The sequence below is a fragment of the Carassius auratus genome, chromosome 19, assembly GCF_003368295.1.
Source record: "Carassius auratus strain Wakin chromosome 19, ASM336829v1, whole genome shotgun sequence".
Taxonomy (NCBI): domain Eukaryota; kingdom Metazoa; phylum Chordata; class Actinopteri; order Cypriniformes; family Cyprinidae; genus Carassius; species Carassius auratus.
Window position 1 is genome coordinate 20,813,928 of NC_039261.1, and position 22,029 is coordinate 20,835,956.

Consider the following 22,029-nt stretch of genomic DNA (forward strand, 5'->3'; position numbering starts at 1 on the left):
TTAATTGCCTACATAGGCTATAAACTCTCAAGCACACCCATAAAGCTTGCCACAGAAGAAGTAATGATGCTGAATGTATCAGGGAAAAACATTAAGGAGATTGCATTAACATTTAAAGTATATATTGATAAACTAGTGCTTTCTTTGTTCTCGGTTTAAGAGATGGAGTCGGTGACACTGACTCGGCATCTTCACATGAATGCATTTGTCTGCACTTTTAATGCAGATTACAAAATCTGAGAATATGTGTTTTTCATATGAATTGGCTAATTAGAAAACTGACATTTCGCTCTCTATAGATATACCTTTTTCCATGTCTGTAAGACAAATATACACAGAGTTTCTCAGTTTCTAATTCAAGTTCATGGAGACCGAGACGGCAGAAAGCGCATCCTGTTTGCTCTCTTTATTTTACAAAAGCACAATGTTTTGTTGTTATTCTGAGTGCACACAAATAAACGTTGAGTCTAGTTTGTATTACTCTTATCTGTACGAGCAAAAATAAAAGAGTCCACCAATGTGTGCATTTTTATTGATTTATTTATTCATACATTTTTTGCGATTAACTAACTTATAAAATTTAAAAAGTCTCTTCTGGTCAACTAACAGTTAGTCGACTATTAGGGGGCAGCCCTAGTGACTTCCCATAATTCCCTGCTTGTTTTGTTTCTTCCCTGAGGGAGATTTACAGTGCCACGGCGAGGACACAATCTGTTTCTCACTTCCTGTCTGAGTCGCAGCCAGTAAAACTGATCACACTCGGCCAGAATCCTCCAAACACCGGCGACAGGAATTAATTTAGAGCTAAACTACAGGAATCTGAGAGCCTGAGAGGAGACATCACACAGGGAGGGGCAGTTTAACGGACATTGTTGGGTTTTTTTGTGGCAGATCATCCTCTCTGATGTGTAAAGAGTGAAAAACAGGCGTCATAAGAGCCTCAGAAAGCAGCCTCGTTTGCAGGCCATAATTACAGCAGATCCTGCGACTCGAGGGTCAGACTCATTTTTGGATTTGGTCTCTGAGAACCTGAAATATGCCTGGCTTTCCCACAAGCTACCCACAATTCCACAGGGCCCCGGTGGGCAGCGTGAACCCAGTGTGCTGTAAAAGCAGAGAGCAGAGGAGGAGCTGTTTTAAACGCTGGTTTGTGATTGTGATTGTGTTTTGTTTCAGATGGGAAGCAGCACATTTATCAGCCCGTGGGTAAAGCAGGTACGAACACAGCCGGTCATGAACACACATTTTCAATACAACTTATACAGTGACTGAGCAATGAATGATTTTTTGCTGTCTCTGGAACCAGAGTTTACCAGGTCATGAAAAACCTGTGTGGTTTTCTTATTTAAAAAACAAAATTGTTACTAAAATGTTTCTGGTGTTAAAAAGTCTCAAATATATAATTGTAATATTTAATTTTAGAAATATTATTGTTAAACTAACTTAGAATTTTATTATAGAAATTTAGCAGTTTAATAAGTTTAATACCGAGTTTTGTGCTTTATTTAATTCTTATTACCTTTACATGTAGTTTTGGCTATGTTATATTAATAAATAAATAAATACATAAATAAATAAATTATATATATATATACAGATCATTTAGGGAGGTTAAAGAAATTTCTACAAATAAACATGATGATTCATAAAATATACCAAGCTTTAATAAAATGATAAAAATTACATGGATACTTGTTTACAATAAGTAAGTGTATAAATCAAAAATAAGAAAGACTGCCCTGTAAGAGAGACTATTTTAAGACTTTTACCAAAAAATTATAAAAATAAATAAATAAATAATAATAATAATTAAAAAAAAAAAAAAAAAAATATATATATATATATATATATATATATATATATATATATATATATATACAAGTGCTAAAAAAATTATATCATTAATTTTTTCTTAAATATATTTTAGATTCATGTAAAGTAAAACATTTCAAAAGTCTTTTAGTTTTAATTTTAATGATTAGAGCTTAGAGCTATGTTACAGCTATATATATATATATATAAATATATATATATATATATATATATATATATATATATATAATATTTTTTTTTTATATATAAGTCGATGGTATTATAATGCCAAAGAGGTTTGCAGTTGTCAGGCAACATGGTAATTAGTGTCATTAATATAGAATGGTGTGCATTTCTCAGCAGCTTTGGAAGCATTGCATTAAATCAGAACAGTTTTCTAACAGAATCTTTTAATTCCTCTGGTGTCCATCAGAACATGTGGCTCCTCCAAAGAAGCCGCCGCGTCCCGGCGCTCCGAGTCACCTGACCAACCTGAACCCCGCGGACAGCTACAACGAGGGGGTCAAGGTACTTTACACTCGGCTAACTGACTAACTTCAGCAGGCATGGTGTTGTGTGAGCGTCTCTGAGAGGTGAATGATGAGATGTGTGCAGCATGCTGATTGGCTGTTGTGTTCTGCATGCTGCTAAATGCACAATAAACTCCACGAACCCTTGAGTTTCCTGCAAACACACTCACACACACATACACATCGAGTTCGGATAGAGTTGATCTTCGTCAGCAGAACACACTCCAGCCAAACCTCCAAGAGAAACCACCACACACACACACACACACACTGATCAGGGCACAAACGCTTACTCAGTAGTGCACCTAAAGTTCAGCGAATAAAAACCCACATCCATCCTGAACACAGAAAGAGTTTTTCTAACCCTCTTGTTTTTTCAGGATTATTCATCATCTATTATAGTTTTTATTAACATTGTTTTTTTTTTGTTTTTTTTATATTTCAGTTAAAGTTATGCATGCATTATAGTTACAGTTTTAGCTTTTTTATTAGCTTTTTAATGTATATAATAATTATTTTTCATAATGAATATGAAAAATGGTGTGTTGGAAACCAATTGAAATAAAACAAATGTACAACGTCTTTCAGTTAATGTTTATTTTCATTTGGGACAACTGTTCATTGAATATAAATATATATCATTTAAAGAGGTTCAAGAGATAAGAATGGTTATGTATTTATATTTCTAATGTTGATGGCTGTGATTTTCAGGCCAAAAAAAAAAAGAAAATCCTGAAAGTTACAAAAAATATTATTCTACATTTTAAATTGAGTTATTATTTTTTCAATTCAATTTTAAGGTTTTTATTTTATTTCTTTTTTTGTATATTTATGTGTTTTAGTATAATTTAAAAGAATATGAGAAATGGTGCCAACTATTTAAAAAAAATGAGTTGAATTATTTATTTATTTTATTTCATTCAAGTAACAAAAATGTTTATTTTCTGGATTTATTTTTAGTTTAAGTTAACTAAAATAACATCACAGGGGTCATGTCCCATCTCACACACACACACACACACACACACAAGTTTGCCAATAATTTTTTGGGAGCTGTTTATTTTTTCCTGGCTCTTATATAAGAGGTCAGTTTTGCCTGGATCTATTTAATATTTTCATTTTTCCTGTTGTTTGAACGTTCCTCTCAATTCTCTTGAGAAGCGTTTGGATATTCAGCTGGATTAAAGATAGCAGAAAGAAGAAAAAGCGTGTCTTTTCTCAGAAGAGAAACTGAAGAACTTGTTTTTCAGATGTTTTTCTGTGTTTCACACACCTGTCTGCAAACGACTGCTAAACACTTTAAACATCATGTGATGTGAGTCAGATCTAAAATACTAATACTACTTAAATATAATATTAATATATGATTAAAAACTCTAGTGTTTGTACTTTTCCAATTTTTTGGAGAGATATGCATTTGTGTCTTTTTTGCTAGTTGTGTAAGAGGTGAGTGTTTTAGAGCAGATTGGTTTGGATGTGGTCTGACGTCTGAAACCTCTGTAGCTGAACGCTGCTTTACGATCACATGATCACTCCTCCTCTGAACCTGAAGCTGCATGACTTTATCAGTTTGGCTTTGTTTGCTTGTTTTGCATTATTAATCATTTGTTCTGTGTTCCTGCATCCGCTTCTCCTCCACAACACACACGCTCACCTGCTTTCTGATGCACTGTTGCACGTAGCCCTGGAGGGTAAGACCTGTGTGTGTGTGTGTGTGTGTGTGTGTGTGTGTGTGTGTGTGTGTGTGTGTGTGCGTGTGTGCGTGTGTGTGTGTGTGTGTGTGCGTGTGTGTGTGTGTCTGTGTGTGTGTGTGTGTGTTTAGTCTTCTCACACTCATCTGATTAAAGTCAACAATAGATGTTTTTCAGTACATGTGTGTCATGGGAATCATTTCTGTTAAAAATCTATTTTAATTGAACATAAAGTACATGATAATCTTCATGATAGTCTCCAAAAAATGTTTTATTTTATCCTAAACATTTTATTTATATTTTACTAATATATGAAATAGAATGATAATTAAACAAATGAAGACTTTAAAAATTTAGACAATTTTATTTTATTTAAAAAATAAAAAACATTGTATTTGTTGACCTGCATGTGACCAATAATACAAATCAGAGAATATATGATTATAGATTTATTAATGATAATTATGACATACACTTAAAATTCCAATTTTATTCCAATTGTTGTATTTATATTATAAATTATATGATTTATAAAAATAATTTAATCATGAAAAAACTAATATTTTTAATAAAATCAATCAAAATGTAATATTCACTAAAACAAAAACATTAAATGTGACTGTTAATTGACATCAGAGAACCATAAATTATTTTAGATTTATCAATTATAATCTGGCAATTTCATTTAAGAAGCACTTATATTACTTTAAATCATAAAAATAAAGTAAAACAAATATTTACTAAAAAAAAAGGTTAAATGTCGTATTTGTTTACCTGCATTTCATCTGACTATTAAAAAAAAAAGGGGGACTGTGGATGATTTTACATCTTCATAAAAGTTGTATCCTTATCATTTTTATTTATCTTTATCTTTATTTACTTTTATCTTTTATCATTTTTCTTCAAACTAATCCTCAGCATCCTAACGAATAACGTTTATGAAATTTGATCTGAAGAAAAAGGAACTTGGCAAAGTTTATAATTGTGGTATATTTTTTTAAGTCTTGAAAAGTAATTAAAATTAGTAAATAACTAAAATGAATTAAAAGCAAATATTTCAATATTGAGTTCTTCAAGATCTAATGTAGCTCTTTCAGTCTAATCACTGAAACCTAATAAATCAAATCTGATCTTTGTTCAATGAACTCCATATCCAATCAAATCTTGTAAACTGATGGAGGATTGGTTGTCGTCATTGCTGGTGTTTTCCCGCCCCCTGCTGGTGAACTGATACAGTGCTGTCCTCTCTCTCAGATCCAGCCTCAGGAGATCAGTCCTCCTCCCACAGCAAACCTGGACCGCTCCAGTGATAAGGTGTATGAGAACGTGACGGGGCTGGTGAGGGCCGTGATCGAGATGTCCAGCCGCATCCAGCCCGCGCCGCCCGAGGAGTACGTGCCCATGGTGAAGGTCAGGAGCAGGGCATGCTGGGATACTCTCATGACGCCTGTCTCTGTGTGACGTGTGTTTGATGAGTGTCTCTGGTGTCTCCTCTCAGGATGTTGGACTTGCTTTGAGGACTTTACTAGCAACGGTGGACGAGACCATCCCGGTGTTACCGGCCAGCACTCACAGAGAGGTCAGAGTCACATCAGGGACTCATCTGTGCTCTTTGGGGAACAAATCTGTATCCAGAATAATGAAGGATGACAAAATTAATTTTCAACAATAGCATTCTTTTGGACAACAGGCTACAGTTTTAAATTTAGTTACTTAAAGATTTAATGACCAATTAACCATTGTATTATTTGATTTGAAATAATAATAATAATAATAATAATATATATATATATATATATATATATATATATATATATATATATATATATATATATATATATATATATATATATATATAATATTTTCATATACTGGTTTTTGCTGCAATGTTATTATCATTTACTAAAACTAAACCTAACGCTTGAAAAAAAATATAAATATTAGATGAGAAGGGAAAAAAAGGAAAATTAAAACAAGAGCTAAACTAAATTTAACTGAAATTCCTAACTAGAATTAAATAAATACTGAAACTGAACTAAAGCTAAAACTGCAATAAGATAAAAGATAAAATATAAAAAAATAAGATAAAATATAAATAGCAGTATTTAGAAAAAAAATTATAAAAAAACGAAAAACCGTACTAAAAAAGTTTATCTATTTATTTATTTAGTTAGAGATATTTTGGAGATGATCACTGGATGCCTCAATATACTACAGGCATGCTATAGTTTGAAATGTGAAGAATTTCATCTCCATACTAATAAACATGAATAATAATAATAAATAACATTTTATAATGAAGGTAATTATTTAATTGCATTATATCTCTTCCAGCTTTTTTATATCATATTGTAAATTCAGGACGCATGATTTGGGGAAAATTGGATTTCCCCTGATAAAACTTTTGATTATTATTTAAAATATATGGCGGAAAAAAAAAAGTTGAAAGTTAAAAAAAAAAAACTTTTTATTTAGGGTTAGACCATATGATGTGATTCACATCTTAATATGACTAAATAATAAAATAAATGAATAAATAGTTTATTATTTAATATTATTCAATTTTATTTATTAATAAAAAAGTTTATTATTATTATTGTTATCACTAAATAATTAATATTATGTTGTGTATTAATTCAAAATAATATTATAATATTTCAATATAAAATAAAAATACAAAAGTTAAAATAATATGTATATATATTTCTTCTTTTTCAAATGTTTAAACCATCAAGCTTTTATCTTAGCACAGTGAAGCACAGAGCCCTTAATGCTTACCGTATTTTCCGGACTATTAGTCGCACTTTTTTTCATAGTTTGGCTGGTCCTGCGACTTATTGATCAAAATTAATTTGACAAGAACCAAGAGAAACGAACTAAAAATGAATCAAGAGAAAACATTACCGTCTCCAGCCACGAGAAGGCGCTCTATGCTGCTCAGTTCTCCTGTAGTCTACACTGAAGACATAGAGCGCCCTCTCGTGGCTGGAGACGGTAATGTTTCTCTTGGTTCTAAATAAATGCAACTTATAGTCCAGTGCTACTTATATATGTTTTTTTCCTCATCATGATGTATTTTTGGAGTGATGCGACTTGTACTCCGAAAAGTAGTTTTGTTGACTGCAGCTATGTTCTGAAGCCTGGTATCTTCTGATCTTGTGTGTGTGTGTGTGTGTGTCAGATCGAGATGGCTCAGAAGCTGCTGAACTCAGACGTGGCGGAGCTCATCAGTAAGATGCGTCTGGCGCAGCAGTACGTCTTGACCAGTCTGCAGCAGGACTACAAGAAGCAGATGCTGACCGCGGCTCACGCGCTCGCCGTCGACGCCAAGAACCTGCTGGACGTCATCGACCAGGCTCGGCTGAAGATGCTGGACCATCAGCCGGACCTTCAACACAGCTCACCTTACACAAACACACCTTCATAAGACAAGAGCAGACGAAGAGCTTTATATCCGCTCGCAGCAGCATGCTTTCTCTTCTATCCAGAGATGAACTTTCTCAGCGCTGGAGAATCTGCAGCTGGAAACAAATCCAAAGGTTTCTCGACATCACTGATGACTTTATAGACTTCGGAGGTCAAGGTGCTTTAACAACATCCTCCGAGAAACTCAAACCAAACCAGAGTCATGTTTAACAGATCGTTTTTAAGGAATCACAGCTATTGTATGAAACCGAGGGAAATCCCAGTGCCAATATAGACACATATCTGAGCACACACTGATCACTCTTATAATCGAAGCTGCCTTCTGAATTCATCTGAAGAGACGTAATTCTGTAACTCATGTCATGTTGTTGTTGTTTTTTTTACTACACACTAGGGACTAGAATGAATTCTGTGTACAGAACAATCGTGAAATCTGTTTTGTCATTGATATAAATAAATTATTCTCAGGAAGAAGCAACTGTACAGATCTTTTAACAAATAAAATGTTATCTTTATCTGTACGTGTCTTGGTCTTGTGTCTGCTGGAGACTCATTAGTTCTTTAGACTGAACTTTTTTGGGTTGAGTTTGAATGATTCAGTTTATCAGTTATTTCATTTAGTATTTTAGTTGATAATTGTTGATTTCTAGAAACTCTATTCATGCTCAGAAATAGTCTAAAATCATGATCAAATTAAACATACTGTGGGTAAAAAAGCGTTTGCTAATTTATGAGTATTCAATTTATTTGATGCCAAGAAAACATGATTATGTAATGAATATTTATTTTTAGATTCCATAAATTATATCTCATTTAACACATTTGTATCAAAATAAGTCCCTTTGCGTCATGTAAGAAACATGGCAAGCATTATATTATAATCATGTTGGACAATATTATTAGTCTCTTGATTATTCAATAATACAAATATAAGCCTAACTTTAAAAATATACAAAATACATTAGACTTTTAAGCTTCCAGCTAATAAAGGCTGCCTCTGCTTTTTTTGGACACTAAACTACTTCATACAGAAAAGATGTATTTTTTTTTTTTTTTTAAAGAAACTTCAGTTTTCACATGCAAGAAAGAATGGTTGAACCAATGAGACATTAGCATCTCATGTTTTTAAGACGTGTAAACAAACGTAAGATTCTTTAGAACAAGTGAACAGTTGGGTTAACCCTAACCCAGTAACGACACAGACAGTATTGAGAGTTTCAATGTTTTTATTAAAAGAGCTGCTTTAGTCAAACAGACCGAAGCCCATGTCGTCATCAGACTCCTCAGACTCTTCTTTCTTTTCCTCTTTCTTCTCCTCCGCTTTGGCTGAAAGGCAAACAGAAAACGAGTTCAGAGAGTGGGTCTGTGTATATGAATCACCTGGAAGCATGTGAAGGAGAGCGAGCGTCACCTGGAGCGTCTCCACCTGCAGGAGCAGCAGCAGCAGCCGCAGCGGCCGGAGCAGCTCCTCCACCCGCTCCCACGTTACAGATCAGACTCCCGATGTCCACGCTGGCCAGAGCCTGAGCACAGGAAGTGACATCACACCTCAGAATCAAGACACTACCACATGAACCTTCAAGGGTTTCCATCATGGACTGGGAAACACACGCACCTTAGCGAAGAGACCGGGCCAGAAGGGCTCGATGGACACACCAGCTGCCTTGATCAGAGCGAGCAGCTTGTCCTCCTGCAAACACAACCAAAAACATCAGGTCATGACCCTATCTGGATGCTTTGCTAACAGGAGTAATATTGTGGCTGTACAAAGATAAAGTGATGATATCAGATGCTAATCATGGTACGGTCAAAAAACGCATAGTAGTAAGTAGCAGACAGTCCATAATTAATACCATAGTATCACATGTAAACAACACGATATTGTGATGCTCAACATCATTCAATATAACGTTACTTCAGTACTGTGACATTATCATGGTACAGAAATGTTACAAGGTGATGAATACAGTCTAAGTTAAACTTAAAACTACCTTGATTAAGACCGTAAAATAGGCTAACACTCACATAGAAAACGCGCGCTTTTCTGTAAGTTTACGTTACTATTTCCCACACAACGCGTTCAAACTGTTGTTTTCACGAAGAAACACATCAGATTAAGCTTCTAATGCCACACCAGACATGAAAATAATAAACTAAGTTAGATGGAAATGTAAAACGCTCATTATCTGAGGAGACCGTGTGCCGGTGTCCCGGATGTTCAATCCGCGGCTCAAATCCCTCACACTCACCGTGACTGTAACTTCATCATCGTGGAGGATGAGAGCGGAGTAAATACAGGCCAGTTCGGACACGGATGCCATTGTTCTTTCAGCGGGTTAAGGTTTTAGACGTGGATGGCTAAATTTGACGGTGCTAGTCGCCGGATTCAAAGGCCTTAGCTTCGTGCGAAGAACCGAGCACCTTCAAACACAGCGATGTCAGTGAACGGAAAGGGCCGAACGGAGGCGGAGCGATGGCTTTTATAGCCTTGTGCGTCATTTCAGTGGGCGGGATCAGCGTAGAAAACGGAAGCTATGATTGGCTCGTCTCGTCTGTCAATTACTTTGTGTATACCGCGTGTTTATGAGAGCGCTGAATTCAGATATACAGTTAATATATAACTGGAAAATGCGCAAGAAGCAAAACATAAAATCAAACCTTAAAATATGAATGAATTTAAATATATTTCGTCTTATAAACATTTAAAAAAATCTCTCAGCTGCAGCGATTTCATCAGATGTTAATTCCACGGTACTATAAAATTAAGCTATTCTATTTAAAATACACTTACACTTACATAGGTATAGTAGGCAATAATAGTTCAATAGTTAATATAGTGAGAAATTAACGATTGAAAAGCATAAAAGCCACAAAAATGAAATGAAGGCGGTAGAAGGCATAAACTTTTTAATTAAGCCTCTGTAATTAAGCAGTTGAATCACAAAAACACTTTTAATTGGAATGAAACACAAAAACAAACATACATCTTTCTCTCTGAACACGCAAGCAAACAATCATGTTCCTAAAAGGAATCCAAATTCAAAACAAATCACGTCTTTAATCTGAAACTCTGGTCTTTTGGCACCCTTGAGATACGGTCTTAGTTTCAAAACACTATCTGAGACTGAATTAAAGGTCCCATCGAAATACATTCTGTAAAATTAAACCAAGCTTTTCATAGATTTACTTCTTGTCTTATAATTGAAGGAGATATTGCAGCCAGTCGAGTCAACAGCGAGAAGCCTGTTCAATTTCTCTGAGATACAAATGCAGTATTGTCCTTTTCTTATTGAATCTGATAATGCCGAGCTGTTCTGTTGTGAGGATGTCAGTCTTTATGGGATTTTCCTTTGGGCTTTTCGTCGTAAGACACACCGTACTCGTTCACTCTGGTTTTATCCACTGGATAGAGCCTGAAACCACATCAACATCCCATGTGACATCTATACGGATCTAAACACCAGCTGTGGATCAGTGTTTGACTATAGTTTCTCACCATCTCTGATAGAGGTATACCAGGAACACCACGTCATCTCTGAAACACGCTAACCGATGCGACGTGGGCATCGTGATGATGAATGCAAAGACGTCATCGATAAACGTATTAAAAGCCTGTTGAGAAACATTGGTGTCAAAATGATAGGGACACTAGGCCTCCATTACTGAAACACAAACCTATAAATATGCCATTTTTTGTCAATATTAGTAGTCAATAATTATTTATTAAATCAGACAACTAATATTATAAATAATTTTATTAAACTGATAGATTTTATTTTATGAAAACAAAAATATTTATGCACAGTAGGAAAAAAGAACTGATACATTACAAAATAACGTATTTGATACCCTTTGCAAAGGAATTAAAAAAATAAAAATGATTAAAAGTATAAAATAAAAATAATAATAAAATATTTATAATTTTTATAAATTATTTTTATGTAATTTTTATAAAAATATAAATTTGTATTAATTTATTTAATTTATTAAGCCTAACAACTAATATGATATATTAATTTGTTAGATTTTATGTTTATTATTATTTTTTAATTTTTATAATAGAAATGCATTAAAACAAAATCATAATGCACAATAGAAAATAAGGAAATTTGTTATGGGGGGAAAACAGATATCTGATAACTGTTTCATAGAAAAAGAGTTTGTTTAGATAAAAATAATTAAAAGAATAAGAGAAAATATGATATAAAAATATATATATTTTCTGAGTCTGACAGCTAATGTAATATTACTTTATTAATTTGTTGGTTTTATGTTGGTTTATTTAAAATAATAATAATAAAAATGTATTTAAAACAATGCATAATGCACAATAGAAAATAGTTACAAGTTAAAAAAGTAAAAAGAATAAAAATAAAAATAAATAAACTATATAAAATTGAATAGTATATATATATATATATATATATATATATATATATATATATATATATATATATATATATATATATATATATATATATATATATATAAATATATATATATATATATATATATATATTAATTTTTTTCTAAATTCAGAGGCATGTTGTTACTTTAAAAGCAGTATTCTCTACCAAAACAAATCATGTTTCTTCACATATCATCTATTAATAATGCAAACAGCATCAGAGAACTGTGTGATGGTCTCTCACCTTGTACATGAAGGCTTTCCAGGGCAGATGAGCGACTGATTTCAGCTGTTAACACAAATACATGATCACTAAATCAAACATTACTTCATTATTCTGAAGGCAAGAAGTGATTAAGACTGAACGGACCTTGTAATTCACAAAGAGTTGAGGCAGCATGAAGAGGAATCCAAAGGCATACACCCCTGAATCAGAACAACAACCATCAATTACATTTCCATCGTCAATGTTTCTGAATGAATCAATCAGAGAAAGCTACTGAGAGAAACGTACCATTGACAAAACTGTTAATAATCCAGGAGTACCAGCTGTTCGAACACAACAAATACATTCATCATTGCAATTCAGATAACTTTTTCAACCAAGAAAGTGTTTAATTCTCAGTTTTACCTTTTGTACTTGACAAACACAAGAGAGTAAACGGCTCCGGCGATACACAGAGGATACAGCAGATAGGACAGATACTTCATGGCCTGCTCAGACCAACAACATTCAGATTCATCTTTAGACACAGCACATCTCTAAACATCGTCAGAAGACTGCGCTGACACTCACCAGTGTGTCGTATTCCTCGGTTCGTTTCTCTGATTCATCCAGCTTCCCGAACTGAAGGATAGACCACACACAATATACAGTCAGAGAATAACCACCGTTAACTATCAGTAATAAAACCACAGAGTTTACCAGGAATGTGGGAGTCAAGCCTCTCCATATGACGTGGATTTTTAACGCTTTCTTCACTTTCCACACCTGAACAACCAGAAGAGCACAGGCGGTCAGAAAAACAAAGACAAAAGTGCAGGTGGAGGTTCATTATGTCCACTTGATGCAAAGACGACTAATAAGACAAGAAGAGGAGTGTGAGTGTACCTCGATCAGAGAGCCGATCCCAGCAGGAACCAGAACCAGAAGACTGGTCTGCTCATCCCACAGATAGAGGAAGATCACGATGGTGCTGAAACACCTCCAGAGCACTGACACACACACACACACACACACACACACAGAGACACACACAGACACACACACACACAGACACACACAGACACACACAGACGCACACACACGCACACAGACACACACAGACACACACACACACAGACACACACACACACGCACACACACACACAGACACACACACACACACAGACACACACAGGTCAGATCTATCTTATCTGATGCATGCAAACTACTTTGGATGAATCATTTGCCCTATATTATGTTAAGTGATGCAACCATATCAAATTATTTTCCACATTTATAAATAAAATGTAAATGTAAAAAATAATGAAGCTATATTTGGAACTGTATATACTTAGAGGATAATGCACTTTATTAAAATACATCTTAAAATATGTGACCCTGGAGCACAAAACCAGTCAGGAGGTTTAATTTCTTGGAATTGAGATTTAAACATCATCTGAAATCTGAATAATTAAGCTTTCAGTGATGTGTGGTTTGTTAGGATCAGACAATATTTGGATGAGATACAACTATTTGAACATCTGGAATCTGAGGATGCAAAAAAAAATCAAAATATTGAGAAAATCACCTTTAAAGTTGTCCAAATGAATTCTTAGCCATGCATATTACTAATCAAAAAATAAGTTTTGATATATTTATGGTAGGAACTTTACAAAATATCTTCATGGAACATGATTTCTAATTAATATCCTAATCATTTTTGACATTAAAGAAAAATCTATAATTTTGACCCAAACAATGTATTTTTGTCTATTCCTACAAATATAACCCTGAGATTTAAGACTGCTTTTGTGCTCCAGGGACACACATATATTATTATTATAAAATATTTATTTACAATAATTTATATAGTTTATATTTATGAATAACAGTTTACCCTCTTTAATTTAAATATCACAAGAAATGTAAAAATTTAAAACACAGAGTAATTTGCATTCAGTATCATAATAATTTATACATATATCAGTGATATTTTATTATTATTGAAATGCTATTTTACATATGTTTTAGATTAATTTTAATTTGTTTGTATTTTTACAAATGGTTTGTATTTTTCTGTTCTTATTTAGTAATTTTGTTCTGTTTTTTATTTTTTTTATTTTAGTAGCTATATATAGTTTTTATTATTTTGCATTTGAAATGGTGACATCAACTACATTTAATTTATACTTATATATATATATATATATAAATATAAATATAAAAAATAAAGTTAACATTTATTTTAATTTTAAATGGCAATTAATTAATTGAACCCTGATTATAATACATTATCAAAATCCATTGCATGTTGTTGAGTTTCTCTGGTGTGATGGTTGCTCATTTGACCCTATCTCCACTAACACACAACAGTCTTTCACTTCTATAGAGGATAGTTTGCATGTATTTGAGGCATGTAAATGAGGAAGGGTGTTGACAGACCTGCTTTGCTGGACATCCCCACCATGCTCTTCTTTTGTTTCCAGAAACTGATGTCGTTTTTGAAAGCCAGAAAATCAAACAAAAGCTGGAAGAAACAGCAGTGTTTTTAAAGCAGTGAAATATGAATCCCATCAGCATCTGCTCTATGACCAGAGTTAACACAAGATGATGAATCTCTGTGGAAAACACACACTTACATGGAAGGCGGCCACGAAAAAGGTGAGTGCGAGGAAATATAGATTGGTGTCCACAAATATCCCCTTGATTTCATCAGCATCCTTTTCAGTGAAGCCTAGAGCGCAAAGACAAGAATATTACTGTGAATTATATTTTCTGTATTAGGTAGGCAGTTAAGCAGTCCAAAACTACACTAAATGACGGAAATACAGTTGTCTGCAAAATAATAATTAGTGCCTTTAATTTAATAGAATTCATATTTCAATTGTGATATTTATATAAATCTTAATACATTTACTTATATTATATATTACAGCTATTTATATATATATATATATATATATATATATATATATATATATATATATATATATATATATATATATATATATAGTAATTATATATAAATAGCAATATATATATATATATATATATATATATATATATATATATTATAATTTTTACTTATATATTATATTATAATTATTTTTGACAAAGTACTAATGGACATAAAATTTATCTAAATGAATAATAAATTTTAATACATTTACTTATATACATGAACCACTTGCTATGCAATTAATGGTTGTAAAAATCATATATATATATATATATATTGTCATTAAATCCATTAAACTTTGATACATTGACTTGAATTACTTAATAAAAAATATAATTATATATTATTTACTGTATATAATGATTTATATAAATGAATTATTCAATAGCAATCCAAAACCATTAACTGAATGAACTATATTACTTAAATGGACATAAACGTTATCTAAATGAATAAGAAAATTTAATACATTCACTTATATGCATGAATCACTTGCAATGCAATTAATCAGCTAATATTTTTCTTATTTTATGGTTGTAAAAATCCCCCCCCCCCTCTTTTTTATTTTTATAAATATTGTACAAGTTTTTGCCAGTAATAATAATAATACACAGAAATAAATAAAATCCCTGTGTTCTTCATTTGAAATTAAATCCATTTAACCTTGATACATTGACTTGAATTCCCCAGGATTCGTCCGATTCTTACCGAACTGCTGAAGTGAATAAACGGCGTCCTGCATGTGGATCCAGAAGCGCAGTTTCCCGAGAGCGATGGAGTCGTATGAGATGGTCAGAGGAAGCTCAGTCGTGCTGCTGTTGATCTCCTGCAGGAACACGTGTCAAACCAAACACATTATGACTCTGTGAGGAGAAACACTGAGAGAGCAGAGAATCAGAGAAGCACAGGCACCATTAAATCCTTCACTCGGTTGCTCAGCTCATCTACAAACAGCAGCGGCAGGTAAACCATCTTCTTCCCGCTCTGATATCTGCAGGAGAGGAACGTAAAGGAGAGACGGGTTCATTTATTGCTTTATCTCTTTAAAGGACTAAAGGTCACTGCAGAGGTCAGCGGTGATGTGACTCACACTTTCATGTAGCGGTGCACGTCTCCAGGAAGAGCCTCTCGGTCAAACAGGAAGTTCTCAGACACCACGTTCACGGTCAGACGGGAACGCCAGTGAGAAACGGGCCGGTCCTGCTCCGAGCCGCCGCTTTGTTTTAGCTGCTCCGGTTTCTGAGGACGAATCAGATTGGGTTTAGAGGAGCATGGATACAAAGCTTGTTCAGATGCAGGACGTGGGCTTCAGCGCACCTGCGGCTCGTCCTGCCCCGTGATCAGGCTGATCTCCGGAGGTTTGGGCAGCATGTATGTGGTCAGCTGTGTGACTAGATGCACCTGGTGAGGATCCTGCCACGGAGAGACCCCTGCCTGATGCAGGAACACCATGGCATACAGCGTGCCGTTCTTGCGGGTCTTCTTCGGCACAGACACATTGACTAACCTTGAGAAAACAGACGCACAGATGTGAGAGAGCAGGTCTGGTTTGTGACAGTGGCCTATAATTGACCCAAATGAAGCCCTACAGACTGAGAATACAGAGTGAGTGTGATATAGTGTGTTAGTTAAATACTAAAGCTACTAAATCACCTTTCAAACCTGGTGTTGACATCAAACTCTTCCTCTCTGTGGATCAGGCTGTGTCCGCCGTCAGCATTGGGTCGTAATGCAGTGTAGACACTTAGCTAAAAACACACATCCAAAATATCACTGTTACTGCATTTATTATTATATATATTTTTATTGCTTAATGGTGTGTATTTTGTACTGTAGATTTGTTGTTTATTTGTATTTAAATTAATAAATTAAATAAATGTCTGCTAATGTTATCGAAATGTGGAAATGTTTAGAGATAAACAGTTATAAAAAATCAAACCAAATAAATTTGATAAAATAGACATAAAATAAATTCTATTAAAATACATTACGAATGAAATTAAAATAAATAAATTGCTAAAAGAGATTTAAATAATCAACTAAAATATAAATAAATAAAAATATAATTATTTATATTATAACTAAACAGATAAATATGAGATTACAGTAAATAAATAGACAAAAAAATAGATTTAAATAAACAAATACATAAAAAAAGAATATGAATAAATAAATAGATGAATACATAAAACAGATAAAAACGGGTAAATATGAGTTAAGTTAAAAATAAATAAATTGATGAATGAATAAAAGTAGATTAAAATGTATCAATCAATAAAAATTATTATTTATGAAATGTTATAACTAAATATTAATATATTATATTATATTATATTAATAATATTTTAGATTACAATAAATTAAAAATATAGACAAATAAATACAACTAGATAAAATTTAAAAGACAAAAAATAAACATTCATGTATTAAGTATTATATATATATATATATATATATATATATATATATATATATATATATATATATATATATATAAAATTGTGCATAATTAATATAAAGTGAGCAAGGAAGTAATAGTAAATATATAGTGCAGTGCCGCAATGAGTAAGTAAAAATTATTAACTTGGAAATTTAATATCTTTTTATCTAAATTGGGTCTTTACACAGGAAACTATACAGATGCATTTTAAATTGTAGAAAAGGAAGATCATATTTGGGGATCCGTGGCATCTAAGTGACTGAAAATCCCTGTGCTAATGTACCAAAATTAAATAAATAGTCTTTGATCTTTATATGTAGCAACATATCGCTTTATAAAGCCCTGGTCCTGGTTTGACATGCAGTGTTTGAGAAGCAGCAGTATCTGTCCACTCACCTGCAGGCGAGGTCTCCCGGCCAGGTAAGGAGAGATGCAGCTGTCACTCTGGGGTTTCTCGCAGGGTTTGGTGTACACGATCCCGAACATGACCCAGCACGTGTGCAGCACATACAGGAGGAAGACCCCCACGATCAGACTCGTCACAGAGGTCTTAGGAAACATCTTACTGCATCACACACACGAGCAGAACATGCTGCTCGGAGGACAGACGTGGAGAAGAGACGGGAGAGGAGCTCAGCTGTCAATCAAACCTGATGCACACACGTCAGTCTAAACCCGCGCAGCAACATCGTTTAAAACACCTCACACTAATATTCTCATGTCTGACCACTGCAGCATCCTCACATATTCCCATTAAAGTCATCGATGATGATTCCTCATGATGAATCGTACGCGTTTAATTCCTTTAATTTGACGCTCGATTCGCTTTTGACGTGATGTTTCAATGAGCGCTTACTTCCGGGATTCACTTCCTGTCACAAGGGTTGCCAGTTTCCTTATTTTTCTCGTATCGTTCGTTGGTGGGTTGCCAGATTTGTTTTTTCTTCAACCTTTTAATGTCGTTGTTTTTGCCAAATAAGAAGAACTGCAAGCTCTGTAAAACATTTTAAAATATATATCTATTGTCACACATTTAACCCAGCCGTGGATATTAACACTTTTAAACGTATTATCATAATCAAAATATGATAAACACAACTTTTACTACATTTTTGTTTACGTAAACGTTTATTTAATATAACAAAACGACTTAAATATGAAATATTTTATTAATAAATTAAATTTAGCTTTTTAAAATATCAATTAATATTGTTGTTTTTAATAAATGAAAAGAAAACATTTATTTTTACACGTCTTTGGAGATTTGTAGTCTAGACGTGGGACATAAAGACTAAAAATATTTTTCTTTTATTTACCCAACGTTTATTTACTATTAAAGATACATTGATTAAATATAGGTAAATATTTTTTATGTATCTTCTACATGTGAAAATATTATTGTGATGTTTCTGCGTTGTCAGGGGTTCTACTTCCGTTCTGCACAGGAAGTTATTAACCCTCATTGCTGCAGTAGCGTCAAACGCTATTTTGTCGTTTTGCGCTACAATTTTTTCTCATTTCGGTGGAGGATTTACCCTTAAAATCCACCGCCATCATGAAACTCGTCAGGTAATAAACATCTATATGTATTATTTAATCAATATGCACTAATTACCCGCAGCGCTACATGATGCATTTTGACTGATGGAGTTAGATTGTCTGTTAGCTGTTAGCTACAGCAGGCGGGAATGAATGAATGAACCTGAATATATGTGTTTGAGGTCGTCTTCTCTTTATTGTCTTGTTTTAAATGCACTTGTTTATTTTTTAACATGTAAGTGGTGGTTTTAGTCACCATTTATGCATTTAAAACATTAGTTTGTAGATGCTGCGCTTTAAATCTAACAAATGCAGCAACACAAACAATCACGTTTAATGCTAGTAACGTTCTGTTTGCTTATTACTACAAATAAAATCTGCAAAACGCATGCATATATAGATTTGAAATATTACCAGGGAAATATTATACTATTAAAACCAAATTACGAGGTTTAAAGTACAATTTCAGATTTCTGTTTAATATTGTTAGTTATGGGATTTCTACAGAAACAATACAATGAAGCCTGTGTGTAATGAATTTGACCAAATGCGTTGTTTGTTATATTTCTGCTGCTCTAAGGTTATTTCTAATCATGATGAGTGCTTCAGTAATTGTTTGTGATCGTGATCCTGCAGGTTTTTGATGAAACTGAGTCATGAAACAGTCACCATTGAACTGAAGAATGGCACACAGGTCCACGGCACCATTACAGGTCACTATGATTAATAATAATAATAACCTAGTATTTCAAAGTATCTTCCTCAAGTTGAGTAATCCTCAAACTGACAGCTGTCTGTGCACTCTTTAATTCCTGTACACAGGTGTGGATGTCAGTATGAACACTCACCTCAAAGCTGTGAAGATGACCCTCAAGAACAGAGAGCCCACTCAGCTGGAGTCTCTCAGTATTCGTGGAAACAACATCCGCTACTTCATCCTACCTGACAGTCTTCCTCTGGACACACTGCTGGTCGACATCGAGCCCAAGGTCAAGTCGAAGAAGAGAGAGGCTGGTGAGTGCTGGAGAATACAATCTAAACCCAACCTGACATTGAGACACAGACTGATTGATTGTGAAAATGTTGGTTTGCTTCCCTCTTTGTGTTGCAGTGGCTGGTCGTGGTGGGGGGCGAGGAAGAGGACGGGGTCGTGGCAGAGGAAGAGGACGTGGACGCGGCGGCCCGAGGAGATGAACGTCGCAAGCCACTGTACATTTGTGTGCTTTGTACAGCATTTGTTTCTATTTCTTTTCATTTAGAAAATATTTTGATTCTCAGTTGTTTGAATTTTGTACATTTAAATTCATTTCTTTTGAAAACTGATTTTGAGTCTTTTGTTTAGCTGCTGAGCTGTTTGTACTAATCATAAGGCAGTGATGTTTCTGCGAAGGTGTCTGGTTGTTTTTCTACATTCATGTCAATAAACTGCTTGATTAAACTTGTGTAGGTGTTTACTGAAGGGTGTTACTAATATGTTAATGGCCACTCCAAAAAACCATCTCCATCATGTGTCTCAAGTTTGCTAGTCAGGGGGAAACCTGGAAATACAAGGGGAAAAGAACAAAAATATTGTACCAACAATAAAAAAAAGTTTACAACTTACCTGTTTTATTGTAAATGAATGCAAGGGGCTTTTATTTTGAAGACCGATCAAACACCCTGAAACTGAACAAATCGGTTCGTTTAAATTAGCCCATTACACATTTTTCCTTTCATTGTCCAAAATATAAAAAAAAAAGGAGGCAAAAGCACGGACATCAATCTAAACTGGGTGCTCGACCAAAAAAACAAGCAGAAAAATATTTGAATGTAAAGACTATCATAGTTAACATAGAAATACAATTATCTTTCATTGTACTTGTACAATATTGTGTACAAAATACTAACCACCTCACAGATTCCTCCTTATGAAAATTTCTTTGTTTGCCATTTATTCTAAAGAGTCGACTCAAAGAGAGACTTCAACTAAAAAAAACATATATAGATATATACATACAATGACAAAATAATAGACACTGAAATTGTTGTCTACCTTAAAATTTTATTGGATAGAATTAATCATTGCTGTAATCACAAATAAATACACTATATAAAAACAACTGAAAGGATTTGTAAGGAAATAGCATTTTGAAACCGTGTTACCATGGTAAACTTGTTTAAAAAAAGTGTTTACAAGATGCAATGGACCCAGTATAAAATGTTCCCCTCTAATTCCAGAACTGTATGGCTAGGTATATTATGTATTTACTCGTTTACTGATTTAAACAACATTGTCTAAGTTTATATGATTATTTTTTATTTTATTTTTTGTATTTTCGAAAATATTTTTTAAAAAGTGGGAAAAAAAGAAAATACATAGATCATACATCTCATATCAGTATTTCATGTTCATTTATTTATTTTGTAAGTAGCTTTGTATGCTGGTTTACTACACAGTATACTGCTACAAGCACATCATAGAAACATACCCATTTAGTACTTTAGTCATTAAATAGTGTAAAGGAAAAAAAGCATATGCTTTCATTTAAAGAATCTGCATCATCAGCTTATTCGAATTAACAATTAAAAGTAAAAATGGAAAAAAAAAGTAACCACTATATTTTCCATCTTTTTTGCACCCTGTAAAGTTTCTATATGTTGAAAATGTACTACTCAAGAATTAAATATCTGTATTTAGGTATGTTTTCTGTATCTTGCGAATGTTTCAGAAAGGAACAGGTCGATGAAGGTGTGTACAGCCCATTAGAGGAAGGGTTACTTCTCTGCCAGACGTAGAAGATGAACAATTTCAGACCCTATTTACCTTCACCATAGTATAAAAAGGTACATTTTACAGTCCATTATTAGCCCGACTGACCAAACTAAAGCATAAAATGTAATTACAGTTCACAAAGTGGACAGTTCACCCCTCTTATCAAATATCAACATGTGTTTTAAATTGTAACTTTCACCTTTTTTCAATATAATTGTATTTTTAACCTTACGTACAATATAATCATAAGACCTCTGACGGTCTAGT

The 22,029-nt window shown here is 33.5% G+C and overlaps 4 protein-coding genes across 7 annotated transcripts in view; 2 read left to right on the plus strand and 2 right to left on the minus strand.

The window, feature by feature from the left end:
- Window positions 1-7,974, plus strand: part of LOC113119735 (focal adhesion kinase 1-like) — a 58,553-nt gene extending 50,579 nt beyond the window's left edge. For 3 of the 4 annotated variants that reach the window (XM_026289366.1, XM_026289364.1, XM_026289365.1), the window contains 3 exons: window positions 1,177-1,215; window positions 2,246-2,340; window positions 5,288-5,443. In XM_026289366.1, the coding sequence (XP_026145151.1) occupies window positions 1,177-1,215; window positions 2,246-2,299 (93 nt within the window). In that variant the 3' untranslated portion in view covers window positions 2,300-2,340; window positions 5,288-5,443. Of the gene's footprint in view, window positions 1-848; window positions 858-1,176; window positions 1,216-2,245; window positions 2,341-5,287; window positions 5,444-5,531; window positions 5,613-7,214 lie in introns of those variants that run through there. The other variant, XM_026289367.1, reaches the window with a different exon arrangement.
- A 693-nt stretch (window positions 7,975-8,667) lies between these two features.
- LOC113119781 (60S acidic ribosomal protein P1-like) lies at window positions 8,668-9,927 on the minus strand. The gene is made up of 4 exons (XM_026289437.1): window positions 9,709-9,927; window positions 9,075-9,149; window positions 8,871-8,982; window positions 8,668-8,785 (listed from the first exon to the last, which is right to left on the minus strand). The coding sequence occupies exons 1-4, from the start codon at window positions 9,778-9,780 to the stop codon at window positions 8,703-8,705; spliced, it is 342 nt and encodes a 113-aa protein (XP_026145222.1). The 5' UTR covers window positions 9,781-9,927; the 3' UTR covers window positions 8,668-8,702.
- Window positions 9,928-10,349: 422 nt separating this feature from the next.
- LOC113119752 (cleft lip and palate transmembrane protein 1-like protein) lies at window positions 10,350-18,355 on the minus strand. The gene is made up of 17 exons (XM_026289394.1): window positions 17,868-18,355; window positions 16,685-16,779; window positions 16,349-16,538; window positions 16,122-16,270; window positions 15,944-16,022; window positions 15,740-15,857; window positions 14,712-14,806; window positions 14,515-14,599; window positions 12,979-13,082; window positions 12,793-12,858; window positions 12,664-12,714; window positions 12,499-12,581; window positions 12,382-12,416; window positions 12,238-12,293; window positions 12,112-12,156; window positions 10,956-11,071; window positions 10,350-10,872 (listed from the first exon to the last, which is right to left on the minus strand). The coding sequence occupies exons 1-17, from the start codon at window positions 18,030-18,032 to the stop codon at window positions 10,788-10,790; spliced, it is 1,617 nt and encodes a 538-aa protein (XP_026145179.1). The 5' UTR covers window positions 18,033-18,355; the 3' UTR covers window positions 10,350-10,787.
- A 545-nt stretch (window positions 18,356-18,900) lies between these two features.
- LOC113119780 (small nuclear ribonucleoprotein Sm D1-like) lies at window positions 18,901-20,452 on the plus strand. Its single transcript, XM_026289436.1, has 4 exons — window positions 18,901-19,040; window positions 19,647-19,723; window positions 19,833-20,024; window positions 20,122-20,452. Exons 1-4 carry the CDS (start codon window positions 19,027-19,029, stop codon window positions 20,202-20,204), a joined length of 366 nt encoding a protein of 121 aa, XP_026145221.1. The 5' UTR covers window positions 18,901-19,026; the 3' UTR covers window positions 20,205-20,452.
- Window positions 20,453-22,029: the final 1,577 nt, after the last annotated feature.

Coding starts and splice junctions, on each gene's coding strand:
- LOC113119752 (XM_026289394.1), bottom strand. CDS start 18,032: ATGTTTCCTAAGACCTCTGTGACGAGTCTGATCGTGGGGGTCTTCCTC. Junction 12,859..12,978: donor GGATCGGCTCTCTGATCGAG/GTACACTCACAC, acceptor CTGGTTGTTCAG/GTGTGGAAAGTGAAGAAAGC. Junction 12,582..12,663: donor CCGAGGAATACGACACACTG/GTGAGTGTCAGC, acceptor TGGTCTGAGCAG/GCCATGAAGTATCTGTCCTA.
- LOC113119781 (XM_026289437.1), bottom strand. CDS start 9,780: ATGGCATCCGTGTCCGAACTGGCCTGTATTTACTCCGCTCTCATCCTC. Junction 9,150..9,708: donor ATGATGAAGTTACAGTCACG/GTGAGTGTGAGG, acceptor TTGTGTTTGCAG/GAGGACAAGCTGCTCGCTCT. Junction 8,983..9,074: donor GGCCCGGTCTCTTCGCTAAG/GTGCGTGTGTTT, acceptor TCCTGTGCTCAG/GCTCTGGCCAGCGTGGACAT.
- LOC113119780 (XM_026289436.1), top strand. Junction 19,724..19,832: donor GGTCCACGGCACCATTACAG/GTCACTATGATT, acceptor TCCTGTACACAG/GTGTGGATGTCAGTATGAAC. Junction 20,025..20,121: donor GTCGAAGAAGAGAGAGGCTG/GTGAGTGCTGGA, acceptor TTTGTGTTGCAG/TGGCTGGTCGTGGTGGGGGG.